General features: G+C 38.9%; 1 protein-coding gene across 2 annotated transcripts in view; it reads left to right on the plus strand.

The window, feature by feature from the left end:
- Nucleotides 1-19,619, plus strand: part of CSMD1 (CUB and Sushi multiple domains 1) — a 2,059,737-nt gene that overhangs the window by 1,651,875 nt on the left and 388,243 nt on the right. For both annotated transcript variants that reach the window (XM_078069893.1, XM_078069894.1), the window contains exons 15-17: nucleotides 938-1,132; nucleotides 8,338-8,476; nucleotides 11,715-11,902. In XM_078069893.1, coding sequence (XP_077926019.1) covers nucleotides 938-1,132; nucleotides 8,338-8,476; nucleotides 11,715-11,902 — 522 coding nt within the window. The remainder of the gene's footprint in view (nucleotides 1-937; nucleotides 1,133-8,337; nucleotides 8,477-11,714; nucleotides 11,903-19,619) is intronic.

The following is a 19,619-nucleotide window of genomic DNA, read 5'->3' on the forward strand; positions in this document are numbered from 1 at the left end:
TAGTGTAGTAAAAAGGATTGAGGCATTTGGGATCTGGAGCCATGGATTAGAACACCAGCACTTGTATATACTCAGTGAATTTTGATAACAGGGCTATTTTCTTTGTCTCAGGGTCCTCATTTGCAAACCAGATTGTATTTAAGAACATCTACTTAAATGCATTGTTAAGGGAATAAAATAAAGGTAATAATGTTAAAGATGAGTTATAAATCCTATTTTACAGGCTGCCTACTTCTCTTAGATACTGTGCTTAGGATTTGCCAGTAAATATTTCATTTAATATTACAGTAATACTGGGATATAGACTTGATATTCTTCATCTGTAAATTAGGATTTCTAATTAGATCATCAGAGTATCTGCCCAAGGGCAGATAAAAAACACAAGAGCCAGGATTCTAACCCAGATGTGTCTGAACCAAAATCCCTTCCAGCACCTGCCATATTTATGGTTTTTCTTAGTGCATATGAAAAGTGCTTTCAAACTGTGAAATGTGGTATAGATGATAATTGTATGTATTTATCCATCTATTCTTTCTCTTTCTCTCTCTCTCTCTGTCTTACTAGATATCAATTTCTTATTTGTTTAATGCAAATATTTATCGATCTATAAATGTATAACTGAAATTTAGAACAATAAATTGCGTTATTAGTAGGCTTTCTTTCTTTTTAAATACACATACTTAATATTCAAGTTTTTTTTTTAAAGATTTTATTTATTTATTTGACAGAGAGAGACACAGCGAGAGAGGGAACACAAGCAGGGGGAGTGGGAGAGGGAGAAGCAGGCTTCCCGCTGAGCAGGGAGCCCGATGCGGGACTCGATCCCAGGACCCTGGGATCATGACCTGAGCCGAAGGCAGACGCTTAACGACTGAGCCACCCAGGCGCCCCAATATTCAAGTATTTTTATTCTTTTTTTTTTTTTTTTTCCTTTTAGCATTTGGTCAGAATGAGTGCCACGATCCTGGCATTCCCATAAATGGACGACGTTTTGGCGACAGATTTCTACTGGGGAGTTCGGTTTCTTTCCATTGTGATGATGGCTTTGTCAAAACCCAGGGGTCAGAGTCCATCACCTGCATTCTGCAGGATGGGAATGTCGTCTGGAGCTCCACCGTCCCGCGCTGTGAAGGTGAGGGTCTCCTATCATTTGCGTTATTTTCCTTTGAGATGGTGCATTGATCATCACAAGCAGAGGGACAAACCACCATGTTGGTTTCCTAGGGCTACCATCAAAAGCACCACAGACCCAGAGGCTTAAACAGTAGAAATTGAGTGTCTCACAGTCCTGGAGGCTGGAAGTCCAAGAGCAGGTGTCAGCAGGGCTGTTCCCACTGAGCTGAGACGGAGGATCTGTTCTGGTTCTCCGCCAGCTTCTGGGCGTGGCTGGTGTCTCTGGAGTTGCTCGGCTGGCAGAAGCATCATCCCTACTTTCTCTGTGTGAGAGCACCTCTGTGTCCAAATTTCCCCTCTTTCTCATGACACCAGTCACATTAGAGCAGAGCCATGCTAATAAATCATTTCAACTAATTCCATCTAAAAGGACCCTCTTTCCAAACAAGGTCACATCTTCAGCTGCTGGAATGAAAAATCCAAATACAAATTTTGGAGGGACATAATTCAGCCTATAACAAGGGCATAGTTTTTAGTAGCTATGCTGTCTTATTGCCCTTAATGTAGCTGATATAACTACTGCCTAACTAATTTTCTTCTTGACATTTCTACTCTGGTTAACTGTGTAAGAAAACTGGGGGGCGGATGCAGAATAAGGAGCATATCACCTCTCATGTTTACTCAGATGAAAAATAATTACTTAGAATATATATTCACACCCTATCAAAAGGCCCATACAAATTGAGCTAAGAAAAACTTTTGTAAAAAAACGTATCTCCAGTAAATACCAAGAAATACATTTTAAAAACATTTTATTTATTTATTTGACAGAAAGAGAGCGAGCACAAGCAGGGGGGGCTACAGGCAGAGGCAGAGGGAGAAGCAGGCTTCCCACGGAGCAGGGAGCCTGACGTGGGGCTTGATCCCAGGACCCTGGGATCATGAGCTGAGCCGAAGGCAGACGCTTAACCAACTGAGCCACCCAGGCGCCCCAAGAAATACTTTTTAGATAAACTTTTTTAAAGAGCAGTTTTAGGTTCACAGCAAAATTGAATGGAGGATACAGAGACTTCCCATATACCTCCTGCCCCCACACAAGCGCAGCCTCCCCCACTGTGAACAACATCCCCACCAGATGGGTCATTAGTTACAACTGACAAACCCACAGTGACACATCATTTTCAGCCAGAGTCCATAGTTACATTATAGGTCACTCTAGGCACTGTACATTCTGTGGGTTTGGACAAATGTATAATGGCATGTATCCATCATTATAGTATCACAGAGTAGTCCCACTGCCCTAAAAATCCTGTGCTCCACCTGTTCACCTTTCCCCAACACCCAGCCCCTGGCAGCCACTGATCTTTTTACTATTTCTATAGCTTTGTCTTTTCCAGAATGTCACACAGTTACAATCATATAGCATGTAGTCTTTTCAAATGGGCAAAAAAATACAAATTTTAGCTTTGTCTTTTCCAGAATGTCACACAGTTACAATCATATAGCATGTAGTCTTTTCAAATGGGCAAAAAAATACAAATTTTAATGTAAAGGTAAAGTACCATTTTTGTCACCAGATGGGCAAAGATTTGAACACCTTAATAAGATGTATTATTGGTAAGGTTGAGGAATAACTGACATTTTCTGACCATGCCATTGAGGGTATAAAATTATGGCATCATAGTGTAAATTCACATTAAGGGTCTTAAATTTTTTTCTTACTTTTTGAGCTATAGATTGTGTTTCCAGTTGTAAGGCCATATTCAAGCAATGCTGAAAAGATTATTTTTTTCAAGAATGCTTTTTTGCAGTATTAAACATAACAACCAAAGGTGCAAACAATTCAGTTTTAAACAACAGAGAATCAGTTAAATAAATTATCACACATTCATACACTGGGATACACACACCACAAACAAATACTGTAACATCAAAGATGTTCATCATACATTATCATGTGAAAGACCAGATAATATGACCACTTGTCTTGTAATATGCCATTTTAAACATATAAATATTTAAGTATCTCATGATAATAATAATTTTTAAAAGCCTGAAAAGAGAGTATACACCAAAATGTTAGTCACAGTGATGGGTGATTTTTTTTCCACTGTTTTTTATTTTCTCAGTTGTCTTCAGTCAGTAGGTGTTTATTTTACAATAAAGTCAAAAGAATGTGTCAAATATAACCAAGAGTTGAAGGTTATTCTCTTCTCTCGAGAATGATCAACCTACCATTCCCGTGCAGGCAGTCTAAGCAGAACCAGAATCTAAACGTGGAAGAATAAACTCTCTGGCCAGCTAACGAGCAGTGAGGTGGAGTGGGCTCGTGCCTCATAACCCTATCGCTCAGCCCAACTATCAAAGTTAGCATTCTTCATCTAAGGATCAGGATTGTGTGAAAGCTCCATAAAGATGTTCTCACTTTCACATTTTCATGAAGTGCTAAGTCTGGTGGATGATGAGGACCATGGGGAGGGGGGTGGGAAATTGACAAACTGAAGGGCAAGAGTACACTAGAAGGATTCCCATTCTTATCTGTTTTTATCACATATTTTACATGTATAGCTTTTAAATGCTACATTTTATCTAGCATTAATAAATAGGTAGGTAATTATCCTTTATAAATAAGTAAACCTGCACTCGTGGGTGCTCAAATGATACCAGCGACAGTGCGTATGTGTACATATTTGCTGGTACTGCTCCCCCCAAGCCTATCATTACTGGCTGTGAAGCATGGGTAATTTTATAAGAAAGAAGTTGGAAAAAAAAAAAAAAAAAAGAGTACTTTCTAGTCTCTGCTCTCTCCTGGCCATGATTCTCCCTGTCTTTGGTGTGTTTACCTGTAAAATGCTGTGTGCAGATGTGTTACAAGCTGCAGGGCAAGTAGGTTCGTCCGCACGGTCAGGGGAAGGAAGTGGCTCTAAGGAGTGGCAGGTGATGTTTCAAATAAAGTCAGACAGCAGGAGAAAGTATCCTATTAAATGTGAATGGAGCATTCTCTCATTATTTGGAAGAGACCTTCAGAGAAGTTCAATCAAAACTCAGCTATGGGTTAACACAGAAAACTGTTAACACAAAGGACTAGTTAACGATGAAAGAGATTTTTTTTTTTTTTTAAATTTACTCATCCTGAGAAACCCAATTATTGAGCCCTGGTGAATCTCAGAGAGTATACATAGATACTCTGATAATATAACTAAGTAGATACCTCAATTGATGTCCTTGCTGAAGAGAAGTAGAAATGTTCCTTTCAGAACCAAGTAGATCTAGTTGGAAAAAATCAAATGGGAAATGAAAGATTTAGTAACACAAGCACATTTAATTGAAGAGACAGAGAAGGAATCTCAAGTTCCTTAGAGAATATACACATTTCTTGTTTTTCTCAAGTATTACTTGTTATAATCAATTCTATAATTGATCATAAGGTCCAGGCCACATGTGCTGATCATATGCCAATTATAGTGGAAACATATAATACCAATAGAACCACAGACAGATACTCTAAAGATAAAGCCTCAAGCCTGAAGGCATATGCTACCCAAAAACCCTGTCAATGGGAACACTTTCTATTATGATAACATGAGAAAGGAAGCCTATGCTAGGAGACAAATGACTCAGTATCAAACAGAAAGACCAAAAGTAAAGGCACTTATTGCTAATGTTAACAAGTTAGGAAAAAAAATAGAATATTAATAAAAATCAAATATTAGAAAGAATAATATAAGAGTGAATAATTTTTTGATATCAATAAAATAGACAAAGCTTCTGTGATTCTGATAAGAAAATTAGGAGAAAAGACAATTATAGGTATTTAGCAAAATAGAAGAAAACTAGCCATGGTTACAAAAATAATAATTCAATATAATAATAAAATAATGTTATTATCACTAATAATAACTTTACATAAAGAGTGAAAGGCTCACAATAAAGCAATTTCCTTAAAAATCATGTTTACTTATTCTGGCAGAATTTACTGGATGCCAGTACATCATGGGTATAAATTTTTTGTCCTCTATATGAAAGATTTATCTCTACTTATTCGTTCTGCCTCTAGCCTGCCCATAAATTTCAGTGCAGCTCATTGTCACTAAAAACACAAGTTAATTGGAGGGATAAGTGTACAAGAGCACATTGTCAACTCTATGGCAACAAATTTTAACGTTCAGTGAAATTGGTGATTTCCTAGCAAAATATAAATTACTCAGTGACTCAAATAAAAAGTGCAAAATGTGTATAAACAAAATACCTAAAAAGAGATTTGAAAAAAGTCTGAAGGTTGGACCCTGAGAAAGACACAAGCACCAGAGAGCTGCAAGAGGAAGTTCTCTTCTTCTAAGCTCAGAGAAGTTGAGCATGGGGAACACCATCACAGGTAATGCAAAAACGGGCTAACTCCTGCACACCATTTTATAAAGCCAGTGTTAAGTGTAATACACCCTACCCAGATAATTACATTTAAAAAATAAAGCTATATGGGGCGCCGGGGTGGCTCAGTCGTTAAGCGTCTGCCTTCAGCTCAGGTCATGATCCCAGGGTCCTGGGATTGAGCCCCGCATCAGGCTCCCTGCTCAGCGGGAAGCCTGCTTCTCCCTCTCACACTCCCCCTGCTTGTGTCCCTTTCTTACTGTGTCTCTCTGTCAAATAAATAAATAAAAATCTTAAAAATAATAATAAATAAATCTATAGAAAAAATATATGTAATCAAGATGGGCTTATTTTAGAAATACAATAGCAGGTAGTTCATCAATGCAAATACTCAATGAATCAAAGAGTTTGCATTCTAAAGACCTCATTCACTTATTTCAGCCTTGTGAATAGGAGCGTCCTTGGTGCCCTTCCCCCGGGTAATCTGAATTTCCACCAAGCAGGAGGGCATTTCTTGTCCCCCTTGGATTTGATGAAACCTGTTCCAGATTCTGGCCAGTTAAGAATGAATGGAAGTGATATATTCAACGTATGAATATACATTTGATTGCCTCCTGCAAGACTAGTTCAAGAAAGGAGCGCCTAGGGGCATGTGGCTGGCTCAGTGGGTGGAGTGTGAGACTTTGGATCTCTGGGGTCGTGGGCTTGAGCCCCATGTTGGGTGGAAAGATTATTTAAAAATGAAATCTAAAAAAATAAAAAAGTAAGTAAGAAAAAGAAAGGAGCCCTTGGATATGTAGCCTGTGTGAGAAATGAATCTCTGTCATCACAGCTTGGACCATTGTGGAGTTGTTACCTCACCATGATGTAATCTAAGCCGAATGATACAGCAAACTTGACTTCATCATTTAATATATTTTGTTGTTTAAGTCTGCTGACCTAGAATACAAAAATTAAAACATCTATTTCATCAGGATAAAGTGATACAAATTCTAACATAACTGTAAACTGTCAAGTCACAGGTAAAAGACAAGATATTAATAAAATGATAGTGATGTGTGAATGTTGGCACATTCCAAGAAATAGAACAACTCAAAATTTTTAAAAAGCTTTACTGAAATGAGGGAAATGTACAGGTTTGTATTTAGATGGGAAGTAAGGCTTGTAAAAATAAAACAGTTCACACAGATTTAGAAAGGTCTCATGTAGCAAACTCAACAAAAAAATCTACATTTGCTATATGTCTTTCTTATATGGTATCCTTGGATAATAAAACACGGCATAAGTATAATTATTTATTTTTGCTTATGTCATATTCTAAAAAGGATTTGCTACAACATGTCGAGAAGCATAGGAATAAAGGCTAAAAATATGAATGGAAGGACTTAAGTAGAAAAAATTCCTCATGTTAATTAGTAAAAATATGTTGTTTTTAAAATTATGATTACATAAAGTAATGAAAATTTTCTTCAAGAACTCAAGGTCATAAAAATGACTCTGATTTCCTGTTATACCTAACTCTAGAAATAATGTCCACCTATCACAGTTGATTTAGAAAAGAAACTATATTAAGAAAAACATGATCTGCACAGCAACCTAGGGTCCATGTTATCCACCGTTAACATATTTTTGAAATTCTACCTCCCCTTTACTCGGAACCATTTTTTTAATTAAATTTAGAATATGCTTTATTATAATTTTGTATCCTGCTTTGCATAATGTAATGTTCTAATTGCAAAGAGGTACTCATAGTAATAAAATCTCAGAACATTATTTCACATGTGTTTGAGACATTCCAATATGTAGTCATAAACTTTGCATAAATGTTTACTTTTTCCTTTTATTATTCCATTCTAAATGAAGCCACCACGATTACCTTTATAGATTTCTCTGTTAGATGTTTTTCTTCAGCATCAAAGCCTGGTTTCAATTGTGTACAACTTTTCAGCATTTTAATGCATTATGGCTATTTCTCCATAAAAGGCATATTTTTTTCAAAAATGACTTTTTTAACTCGGGACATTTTTATGTTTTATTTGATATCTATAGATTTACAAATTTGATTACAAAGATGGCAAAAAACTTTGAGAAGAAAAATCTGAAAAAATATGTGGCCGGACAGAAACATATTAAATATATGTCATTATTTAAAAATTCCTGTAGATTATACAGAAATGCAAAAACCCCTTTTCCTGAGCACCAAGCACATACCTTCCTGAAACTTCTTTTCTTCTTTATAATTATGGATCATTCAAAAGGACTGATGCAGATTAATTCTATGTTTATTGAAGTTGGAAATTTTGTTTTGTTCCCTAACATCCAGTAATAATTGAGTATGATGTAGGTGGCAAGTCATGTTAATAAAATAAACACAACCCAAGCTGAATAAGCACAACACACATCATTGAAATATAGTATCTGCACACACACACACACACACACACACACACACACCCCACAGGGTATTTCTGTTCAGATGTGAAGCAATTTTGTTTGCTAATCAATAGATGTTTGTGGAACTACAGACACATATGAAACATGGATATCGATGGTATGTACTCCTGAATTCGTTATGACGATTGGATGTGACAGTTCATGGGAGTCATTCATCTCGCACTTATACCTTGACCTTTACAGGTCATAGGAACTTTGCTGTGGGTTGCGGATAAATACTTGGATGTGGGATAGATGTGCTCTGCTTTCAATAAATGCCATTTTCTTGGGAATATCTTTAGTGTGAATACTTGAAAACACAAAGTCCGTGAAGACAGAAGCACATTCCTGCGGTCACAGGCACTGCTGTGGTGCATTCCCAGGTATTCAATAGGATCTGCTGACACCTGAACTCTCTTTCAGCCCCGTGTGGTGGACACCTGACTGCTTCCAGTGGACTCATTTTACCTCCTGGATGGCCAGGATATTATAAAGATTCTTTAAATTGTGAATGGATCATTGAAGCAAAACCAGGACACTCTATCAAAATAACTTTTGATAGGTAAGAAAAAGACGTTCTTTCTCTTCCTTAATTTGGACCTAACGACCCATGCATGTCCATTGTGTTTACTTAAATGGATCGTGAGACTTAGAAATAGGACAGTTCTTGGTTGGTTCCCCCAAAGGAATTCACTTAAAAAGAAATAGGCATTTGCTTGATAAGTTTTGTTCTTCTTGAACTTTACCCTCTAGGGCTGCAGCTAAGTCCTCTCCAAAGGCTTGCGTCACGGAGTGGATATCCCAGATCATCATTCCTCAGAGCTCACAATTGCTGGCCGTCGTCTCCAACTCTGGGTTTTGGACCCATGGCTAACAGACACTCTGATTGCAAATGGAAGCCCGTGTGGTCCCTTAGGTGCCTTCTGGAACAGCCCAGGAAAATGGTGTCATGTCCTAGTGATTGCAGAGCTGGAACCAGGGTGTGTGACAAATTAGTGATCCATGAGTGGTTCTATCCCTGGAATGCCGTTTGGCTTCGCTATTTGATAATGAATTCAATAATCTTAAAAAATAATCATGCTATTTGAATTCACCATGATAAAATGTGTTTCCATTTGTCTCTGCAATAAAATCACTTTGATGATTAACAATCAAAAATGTTTTCAAAAAGGCCTATGCCTTAAAATAGAAGGAGACATATTTTTTGGTGTTTTAAGCTTAATCTCCGAGCAGTATAAGCTTTCTCTAACAAGGAACTTCTTCTTCTTCTTTTTTTTTTTAAGATTTTATTTATTTATTTGAGAGAGAGAATGAGAGAGAGAGAGAGAGAGAGCACATGAGAGGGGGGAGGGTCAGAGGGAGAAGCAGACTCCCTGCTGAGCAGGGAGCCTGATGCGGGACTCGATCCCGGGACTCCAGGATCATGACCTGAGCCGAAGGCAGTTGCTTAACCAACTGAACCACCCAGGCACCCAAGGAACTTGTTCTTGACTAAAAGAGTTTGGGTTTTAATATTCAGGATATTACAATGTCTCAAGGCGTATGAACATTGTTATATTATTTTGTTTGTTTTCCACTAATTTTCTATTAATAATAATATATACAGGAAGATCTTTAGTGGGAGTTGCATTATCATTTAGCATTATTTGTATTTGAAATTATTGTTCATTTTATTATGTCTAGTAACATAATAATCTCCAGTAAGATAATCTCTCAGAAGAAAATTAAAATTTTGGCTTATGTATCCATTATGCTGGAGAATGGATCCTTGCATATAAACTTAATCATTGAGAAAAAATTAACTCTATAATATTCAGTAAATTAAGTTGGGTTTCTTATTAATTTTCATTACTTTCTGGTATTGAGATGGGGAAGAGCAAAGCACTTCCTGATTCCTGGCATCACATCAAATGTAAATCATTTAGTAAAAATTGTGACTTTACATTCCGGTCTGGTACAAGTTATTAGCACTCTATTTTCAGTTGCCTGAACAAAGAGACATATAATTTTTCTCCATCTTGTCTTTGCAAGATTGTGGAACTTTAATATTTTGCTGAATTCCATTTACAAGAGCCAGTATTTCTGATATTTTCGGGCATTTGTGATTGTTACACTGCTCTTTAAAGATTTATGTCTCCAGCAGAGGGCTGACATCCTAATAAAAGCATGTGTTTGTAAATAGGATTTAAAAGTCCCTACTGATATTATTGCTATACAAAGTGCATCAGGTTGCCCAATAATGGAAAAGGATTGGCGTTCTCTCTCCAAGGCGACCCCGGACTCTCCCAGCTTTTGGGAAGGGCACTCTCTCTGTCCTAGCTGTTGTTCCAGGAAGAAGGTGTGAAGACTATAGCACAAATTTTTCAAATGAGATTTATTTCATGCTTTATCCAAACCTCTTGAATTTAAATTCAGATCACTGAGAAACCACAGGGTTTTTAGAGGACATTTTAGAAAATTGAAAGAGGCGGCTACCCCATCGGACCTAGTCATGGAAATGGCAAGTGTTTCCAGTTCTCTATGGGATATCGGGGCCACAGGGCCATCCTAAGTTAGTTGCAAAAATAGGGCATCATCGCCCTCCATTTGCTCTAAGAGGAGTATATGTGATTCAGTGAGAACCAGGGCAGAGCCCGATGCTTTCAGCATCATTTGTTGTGGTTCCATGCCATGAAGCCAGGAGAGCCGGCACTCGCCCTCGCTCTTCCTCTCCATCAGCATTATTTGTTGCAGAGGATGGGGGATAATGACACAGGCTTCCACAGAAGTCTTAGTCTGAAAGTCGCTGAGTGAATCAGAGGCTCACAAGGCATAAGCTGCTCCCTGAGAGCACAGCCGGACACTTGGAAACCGGGTTAGCTCTTTGAGGACGAGATGGGCCCATTTAGAAAATTATCTCAGTGCCTGGAATGGTGTCTTCATTGCTTCAGAGAGGACCCAAGTGGCTGCAACTGTATGTAAATATAACATCAGGCCAGATTCTCTGGAAGCATAATGTCCTTCTCAAAGAAAAGTTAAGCACTTTTTGGAAGCTGTTCAAATCATTAAAGCAGCATTTCGTTTCTGAAGCAGCAATGTGCTAAATCTTCTTCTAGTGTCCAGAAAAGAGTTAATGCAGCTTAAAAAGGCACGGGATTTTTTTTTTCCTGAAAAGTATTTGAAGTATTGCCATGTATTTTGAATTATTCTCTTCCTTTAGGAGATCATATTTTTCATGTGCACATTTCAAGATATCCATAATCAAGCTCAACAGGGGATCATGAAACACAGTTCGAAAATGCATAATGATTGTTCACTAATCGATGTTTTTTAGTTTAGTGTTCTTTCTTTTTCTCTCTCTTTCTTCCTTCCTCCCTCCCTCCCTCTCTCTCTCTCTCTCTCTTTCTTTTTCTTTCTTTCTTTCTTTCTTTCTTTCTTTCTTTCTTTCTTTCTTTCTTTCTTCTTTCTTTTTCTTTTCCTTCCTTCCTTCCTTCCTTCCTGCCTTCTTTTCTTCATCTCTCCAAAAACTAACCTGGTTCACAGTATTTTTATTTTAGAGCTAAAGACTGCAGTCTTTTGTGCTTGGGATGTTACGTGACCGAGTATTCAGTAAGAGGGAAGGGTTTAGGCTGTACCTTTTCTTCTAGAAAAACTGATGCTTCAATATCATATGTGCCTGGGTGTTTTTTTAAGTTTGTAAAATTCTAAATCTTTTATTTATAGTGATATACATCGGTGCGCAATTAATGAATGAAGATATTTGGGGAATGTATATAAGTTAATGCAGCTTTGCTTTTCTGACTGGATACAAATCTCCGCAGATTTCAGACGGAAGTCAACTATGACACTCTGGAGGTCCGAGACGGGCCAGCCAACTCGTCGCCGCTGATCGGAGAGTACCACGGCACGCAGGCTCCCCAGTTCCTGATCAGCACGGGGCATTTCATGTACCTGCTGTTCACCACCGACAACAGCCGCTCCAGCGTGGGTTTCCTCATTCACTACGAGAGTAAGTCGGAGGGCGCGCGGCCACCACCAGCCTGCATCCAGACACACGTCCGGGCCCGAGCGCGCACCTGACCCTCACTGCCTCTGTCCGCACTGGCCATCATAAGCACTTTCTCTTATTAATAAGAGAGCATCTTGCGGGTTTTTACTTTAAAACTCCAAAAAATATATTTATTCATTTATTATAAAATTAAATAATTAGATAGTGTGTTCATTCACCGTATGATGTAATGGTAAACTTCTACCATGAGAAATAGAGGTCCTGGCCAGAGAGGCTATTGCTACAATTATATCTCCTGAACAGTGGCTTAGGGGAATTCTTTACTGGAAAAATGTGGGTAGGGCCATCGTGGTTCTTTTTTTTTTTTTTAAAGATTTTTTATTTATTTATTTGACAGAGAGAGACACAGCGAGAGAGGGAACACAAGCAGGGGGAGAGGGAGAGAGAGAAGCAGGCTTCCCGCCGAGCAGGGAGCCCGATGCGGGGCTCGATCCAGGACCCTGGGATCATGACCTGAGCCCAAGGCAGATGCTTAATGACTGAGCCGCCCAGGAGCCCCGCCATTGTGGTTCTTATCTGTTGGTTCGTTCACTTGAGCACATGTCCCTGGGGAGAGAACATGGAACACAGACCGGAGAGGAGTTAAAACACAGCTGAATCTCACAAAATGACACGTGACTATTGCTGCGAGCAAGTGTGAACAAGGATTAAAATGATTATTAGAAACAATTAAAACAGTTACTAAAATACGACCATGCAGGGTATCTTGCCCAATGTGAAATGCTCCAGTTTCTGTTTCCATACATACAAATTTGTCATAACCTTAGCTTCTGAAATTAGAAGGTCAGGTCATTACAGCATTTTATAATAATATGTTATCAGTTGTACTTCTGCAATACAGCTGAGGGAGTTCACCCTGGGAATACAAATTTAACACCAGCCAATTAACACAAACAAACCCAGGGATCCTGGGTGGCTCAGTGGGTGAAGCATCTGCCTTCGGCTCAGGTCATGATCTCAGGGTCCTGGGATCGAGTCCCGCCCTGCTCAGCGGGGAGCCTGCTTCTCCCTCTCCCTCTGCCCCTCCTCCCTGCTTGGGCTCTCTTGCTCTCTCTCAAATAAATAAATTAATTAAATCTTTAAAAACAAACAAACAAACATTATTCCCTCTGTTTGAAAATGCCTCACTTTCAGAGTAAAGTGAAGAAGATGGATGAATGCAGGCTAACACAGGATTTAAAGGAATTAAACCCTATTTTTCAAGATTTTTATGGTTGTTCTTTTTCACAGTCTTATCCCAAAACAAACAAAATGAAGTTTCAGTGTTATTTAAAAACATATAAATATATATATTTACATAAACCCACACATATAATTTTACAAATGCTCATGAATGGGGTCATATCTAACATGTTGGATGTTTAATCATAGTTTTTTTTTTTTTCTCGCCTTCCTGTCCAAACATCACCCCCTTGCTACTCATGTCAACCTCTGTGCAAACCCCACCCAACAACTCAGATTAATAACCTGTTATGTATATTTCTCTGTTTCCCTTGCTCATGTATGGAATTACATGCAAACATATACATGCATATACACATATACAAGTCAATGTGTACTTCTTGATAAAAAATAAGTCACATTACACTTGTTTGGATAGCAAGAAAATTGACTATTCATGATTTAATGATTAATTTCAAATTTAATTCAGTTAGTTTCACTTCATATACATGCAACACTTATTTCAAAGTAACGTATTTTTTAAACTCGATATACAATTTAAGAACCAGAGAGTTTCATGTTTCATTCCTTTTTAACGTCCCTTCAAGTCATTACTTTTCTTTGGAGTAGAGATATGTGCACATTACAACCATCCGGATTTGCAAATCTCCTAAGCACTGATGACCAAAGGGCTGTACTCTCTCCAGCACACCCCGGTTTCTTAAGTCTGGAGCTCCTTGGCCTTTGAACACCCAGCTGGGTGATGCTTAAGAGAATAAATATTTTCTGGCCCTAAAAAATACTAGAACAGTTTCCCATTCTTCCCTTTCCTCTCCCTCATTTGTGTAGCCATAGGTTATTTTGCCTATTTTTTCTAGTATCCTTTAAAAAAATGTGTCCTAAAGCCTATATGCAGGTCGTAGAAACTGATGCATTTACTCACCTAACTGGTTTAAATAAATGGGTTATTCTTCCTCATTCTTTCTGGGATTCAAAGAATGATAGAAAGTCAGGTCACAAGTTCCTATTTAGCTTGTCATCCTTACTAATAGAATATCATATGCAGATAATTATAACAATAATTTTTCTGATCTTACATGGATGACTACGTGACGTTTCAGGATTCTTTTCATTTCTTCTATATGGGTGACAGTAGAGCTGAGTCTTAGAAAAGCATGCATCCATAGCCTGGAGTGAGCTCTCGGACAACAGTGCTCCTTGCCTTTTTTTTGTTCAGGGTATCAGTCAAAGAAGATGAAAGCCATCACTAAGCTGGTGCGTCTGCATTTGCAGAGTGATAATTGTGGGGTGTCAGACATTTCTGATCCCTTGGGGTCTAGAATCCCTCCCCCCTCCTACTTGAAAGGAAGAACTGGGAGCTAACACGATAGTCACAAAAGAGGGCAGAACCGTCACTGGTGGTGAAGATGGGTAAGGTTCCCATAGCGTCCAACTGCCCAGCCTCTCAGGAGGGACACGGGTCTAAACACCCGTGCTGACTTTTGCATTGGGAACTCCTAGTGGTCCTTCCAGAAGGCCCCAAGCATTTTTATGAATTCCTCTGAAGGAAAGTATCGAAAGTACATTAGGAAAATATTACCTGGAAGGACATCACCCTGAAGCTTGACTTGTCATCATCTCAATTCATTTATCAGTTATTCTGTACTTGAGGAGAAACAAGGAAATGCGCAAAAGCAGGGGCAATGCAGAATACGGCATTCTTGTAGAAATGAGTCCGGAAAGGCTGGCGCTTGTTGGCTCACCTTACGGGTAACCATTACCTGCTGGCTTGAAAACGGAGCGGATGCCAGAATACCAGCTCAGATGTTCCTTGTTGCTGCTGCCATGGGTGGATGGAGACCTAAGTACTTCTGGAAAACCCTGGCACCAACTCAGAGGGTCACCCTTGTCTAGAAAGCATGCTGAAGAGGCAGTTTTCCTCAAATGTTACTGTGCATTAGCACTCACCCAGGAATCCTGGTAAAACACAGGCTCCTAAGTTCACCTTCCAGCTACTGGGATTCAGTATGTCTGTGCTGCAGGCCAGAAGTCTTGGATTTTTGTCAGGTCCTCCAGGAGGTGGCATGAAGGTGGCAGTGGGTGCCTGATCCAGCCCAGGCAGGCCAAGGCAGGTGCCGGCCTGACTCACGAGTTCCAGGTAGAGGGAGAGTCTGCAGGCAGGTGGGCGGGGAGCAGGTGCGGGGGGGCACTCGTGGAATAGAAGAATAAAGAGCAGAGAGAGAAGCAGAGAGAGACAGGAAGAGGAGAAGAACATAAAAATGATACGCATTACCAACCCCGTTAAAATGTTGACCATTTCTAGTATTCTTTGAAGAAATCTGTTCAGATTGGAAGCACTAGAAAACAATTGGGATTGCTCATCCAACGCATCTTTAAAAAATGGGTTGCCCATGACCCAAATGACTCTATCACATTCCTTATGCCATTTGAAAATAATAATATAGTCCATCCCCCTTTCATATCTTGTCATAAATGTTTGACGCTGTAAACCTTCCTTGCTTTAAGAAAATTCTTTTAACGATACCACTTCATGCCCAAACGGGCACATGAAAATCTACTTTACAAACATAAAGCATTGCAGAAATAGCCACACTCTCTTCAAGATTGACTTCCTTCTGCAGTGGTGCTATAAGGTAATGGGAGCTATACTATAAACAGCATTACTTTCGACTCTTTTTGAATTGTGAGGCTGAAGGGCCGAAGTCATTTTGTCAAGGTTTTCCTCAGAGCATACCTAGAATTGTAGTTCTCTTCTGTGTGCTGAGTCTTAAATCCTCGATCTTATAAATACAGTGTCCAATTACTGTTGCCCTTTTATTACTTTACTCTTCCTAAGGAATGTGATACAGTTCCCTTATGTAATAGTCATTGTATTATCCCCCCAGAATAATTGCTTACTCGCTCTGTTGTAGCGCTTTGAACCACCACTTTAAAAAAACCACAACTTTGTAGGGAACTTGAACATAAATGGATGTCTCAAGTATATGGATGTCTTCCATTTAATTTTAGAGCATTTTTTGGGAAATGTTTTCAAAGGTATCTTTTAAAAACATTTCAAGAAATAGGCAAGAGTCGCTGCATGTAATTGTCTATATCCTGCTGTGCAATTCATACATGGTGCAATTTTTATTTTTATTTTTTTAAAGATTTTATTTATTTATTTGAGAGAGAGAGAATGAGAGAGCGAGCACATGAGAGGGGGGAGGGTCAGAGGGAGAAGCAGGCTCCCTGCCGAGCAGGGAGCCCGATGCGGGACTCGATCCCGGGACTCCAGGATCATGACCTGAGCCGAAGGCAGTCGCTTAACCAACTGAGCCACCCAGGCGCCCCATACATGGTGCAATTTTAAAAAATTGTGAGACAAAGAAGTATGGTTTCTGGGATGTGTGTGTGTGTGTGTGTGTGAGCACAAGCAGATTAGTTTCTGAGATTTAATGTCATTTCTTGAGATCAAACAGAAAAACCGGTCAAGACGTAATGGCTGTAGATGCCATGCAGTTGGAAAATCAGCCGCGCTGTGGCCGTGGGCGCGCACACACACGTGAGGGGGCGGGAGAAAGCAGGCTAAGGCTGAGCTGTGAATCTCAGTGCACAATTTAACATGACCAGTTTACTCAGTTTCTTGGCTTATTTCCTCCTCTGTAAAATGGGACTGTAACTGCTATTTCAAACCCTTTCGAAGGCTGTGGAAAGTGGCCACCCTTGGGAGATAAAAGATATTCAGAATTTCCATCCCCTTCCTGGGACTAGAACTTGTATTAAAACAGGTAGTTAAGCAGAACTTCACTTCTATCAAATGTACATTAATATAATCTGCACATGGGTGGCTTCAAAATCATCAACTTCTTTTATTCACGGAGAGCAAATTTATTCACTCACGTATTTGACAGGCCAAAGGACAAGGAGTGGATTTCTATCCCCTGTGTCAAAGATGCATAGTCACATTAAGTGCCAAGGAAAGGACAGTTGGGACAGAATTGGCACGTATTCAAAGCTTCAACAAAATCCGCCGATGCCAGTTCTTCTTTGTATGAGGGCTCAGTTCAAGAAGGGGAAAATGCCCGAAACAATGCTTTGAAGCACTCTTCCTTCAAAGTACTTTGTACTTTTCCTTCAAAGTAAATTGGCCACCTGTCCTCACAGGACATTTAGTTCATTTTAAAGGTCTGATCCTAGTGAGCCATGTCACCTACTTTGCCCTGCGTTCTCCCTGCTGCCATCTTGTTTTAAAATCCCTGCATATGGTGTGTTTTGGGTGAATTGGTCATCAAATCTATTATAATCCTACCACTCAACAGTTATCCTCACATGTACTATCCATTCAAATATATTTTAATGCAAAGGAGTACAATAACTGTACATTTTACAACCTAATATTTCTGTCCATTATTTTGTAAAAATGAATGAATGAATGAATGATGGAATAATGTTATGACTTCAACATATATTTATTTTTTTAGTTCAGTTTTACATGTAAGGAATTCTATGTTTACATTTGTATGCTTTGGTTTCCTCTGATGTTTTTCTCTTTTTTTCCTTACAAATTTTATGTGGGAAAAAGTTTACTTACAATTTATCAGTATTATTATGAATATTATTCATTAATATATTGTTCTCACACCATCTAAAATAACAATTTCTGTTAATTCTGTTTGCTACAGTGAGTATATTGTTGTTCAGTGATCATTGGAAACCATTGGACAAGGTGGAATAATATAGTTAACTGGTTTGTCAGGGATCTGGCGACCACTCCATTTCTTAGGCAAAGCTTCTTTTGAGGGAATTCTTGTGTTAATCTATCAGCCAGTATCATGTACCCATTTTATATGGGGCATATACTACATATAATCTCTGAGGTGTTATGGAAGAGGCCATAAACATTACCTTAGAATATGAATGTGTGTGTAGTGGGAGAGAGAGAGAGAGAGAAGGAGAGTGGAGCAGAGTGGGTCGTGGGTTTGGGGACAAATGACACCCACCTTGCTTTTGGCAGAACCGTATCTCATGCAGGAAAGGAAAGCATGCATGCATTTGCTGCCATACTTTGCAAGAAGTCATGACAGTTACATCCTGCTGTTTAGGCAGTAGGCACATATTAGTTTTTAGGAAATTAGTGAGAATGTTTAAGAAAAAGTTCTTGGGAAAAATGGTGCTATATACATATATATATATATATATATATATATATATATATTTTTTTTTTTTTTTTTTTTTTTTTTTTTTTTACTTTGCTTTTTCTCTTCATTGTTTTATTTTTTTCCTTTGGAAATCTTCACTACGATCATCTTCCATTTTTTACCCATTGTAACCAAACTCTGAGGTTAAGCACACAGATTTGCAAAGGGCAAGATTTGCTTATTTTGCCAATTCTGAACCAACCGCAAGTTCAGGGTGTTCCCTAAATGACCCTCAGTTCTGATAATTTGATAGAAGAATTTAGCACCTACTGAAAGCTGTTATACTCACAGTCACATTCATTACAGGAAAGGATCCAAATTAGACCAGGCAGAGGAAGAGACACGTAAGGTGTTATCTGGAAAGGGGGTTCCTACCTGCAGTTTCTGCTTGTCTTCTCCCCATGGAGTCATGAGCGGTGTCACCTCCTCCCAGCCACGATATGTGACAATATGCACAGTCCTGCCAATCTGGGAAGCTCACTGGAGCATCCACGTCCAAAGATTTTGTTGGTGTGTCATTACAGAGGCATCATTAATTGAATCATGGGCCACGTGGTTGAACTCCGGCTCAGCTGCCCCTTCCTTGTAGGGTAGCCTCAAGTCCTGTTGGCCCAGGAGCACACCATGAACAATAAAGACACCCCCAACACTCAAGAAATTCCAAGGGTTTGCAGGCGACCTCTTAGGAGCTAGACTTCTCCTGGAAAGCATGTCCCTTGCTACCCATTTTTTCAGTGGTGGCTCAGCTGTCCTCCTTGTGATCTGGTGCCTATGGAATCACATTTTGCTATATTAATGAAGAAATATTATCACTTATTGTTTATTTTTAAAAAGTCACCCCTTAGTTGTATATCATGTATTTGACTTAATGAGAGAGGCTGTAAGGTAAGGTGCATCAGTCCAACTTTGGTAAAATCTATGCAATGATTAGAAATGTTATTCCAAAGATCATTATGCGGGGGACTAAGCAGTCTGAATATTATAATGATTTCAGATTTTGGACTAATAGCCCAAGTCATAATTGTTATGTTCTAAGCCTTGTTGAGAGAGTTGTATATAGCTGTAGCAAAGTCTTTTTTAGTTCTTTGAATGCATAACCATCAGAGTGACATCTTCCCTTACTCCCATTTTCCTTATCGGTTCGAATATATATTCTAAAAATAAAGAGAAATCTCAGAGACAGAGAAAAGAAATTTTTATAATGACATAATCATAATCACTTGACTTTTTATAGCATTTTACTTTTTAGCATCTTTTAGCATGGGCTAATTGTAGCCATCTCGAAAGTGGCTGACTTA

Source organism: Halichoerus grypus, chromosome 3 (assembly GCF_964656455.1).
Source record: "Halichoerus grypus chromosome 3, mHalGry1.hap1.1, whole genome shotgun sequence".
Lineage (NCBI taxonomy): Eukaryota > Metazoa > Chordata > Mammalia > Carnivora > Phocidae > Halichoerus > Halichoerus grypus.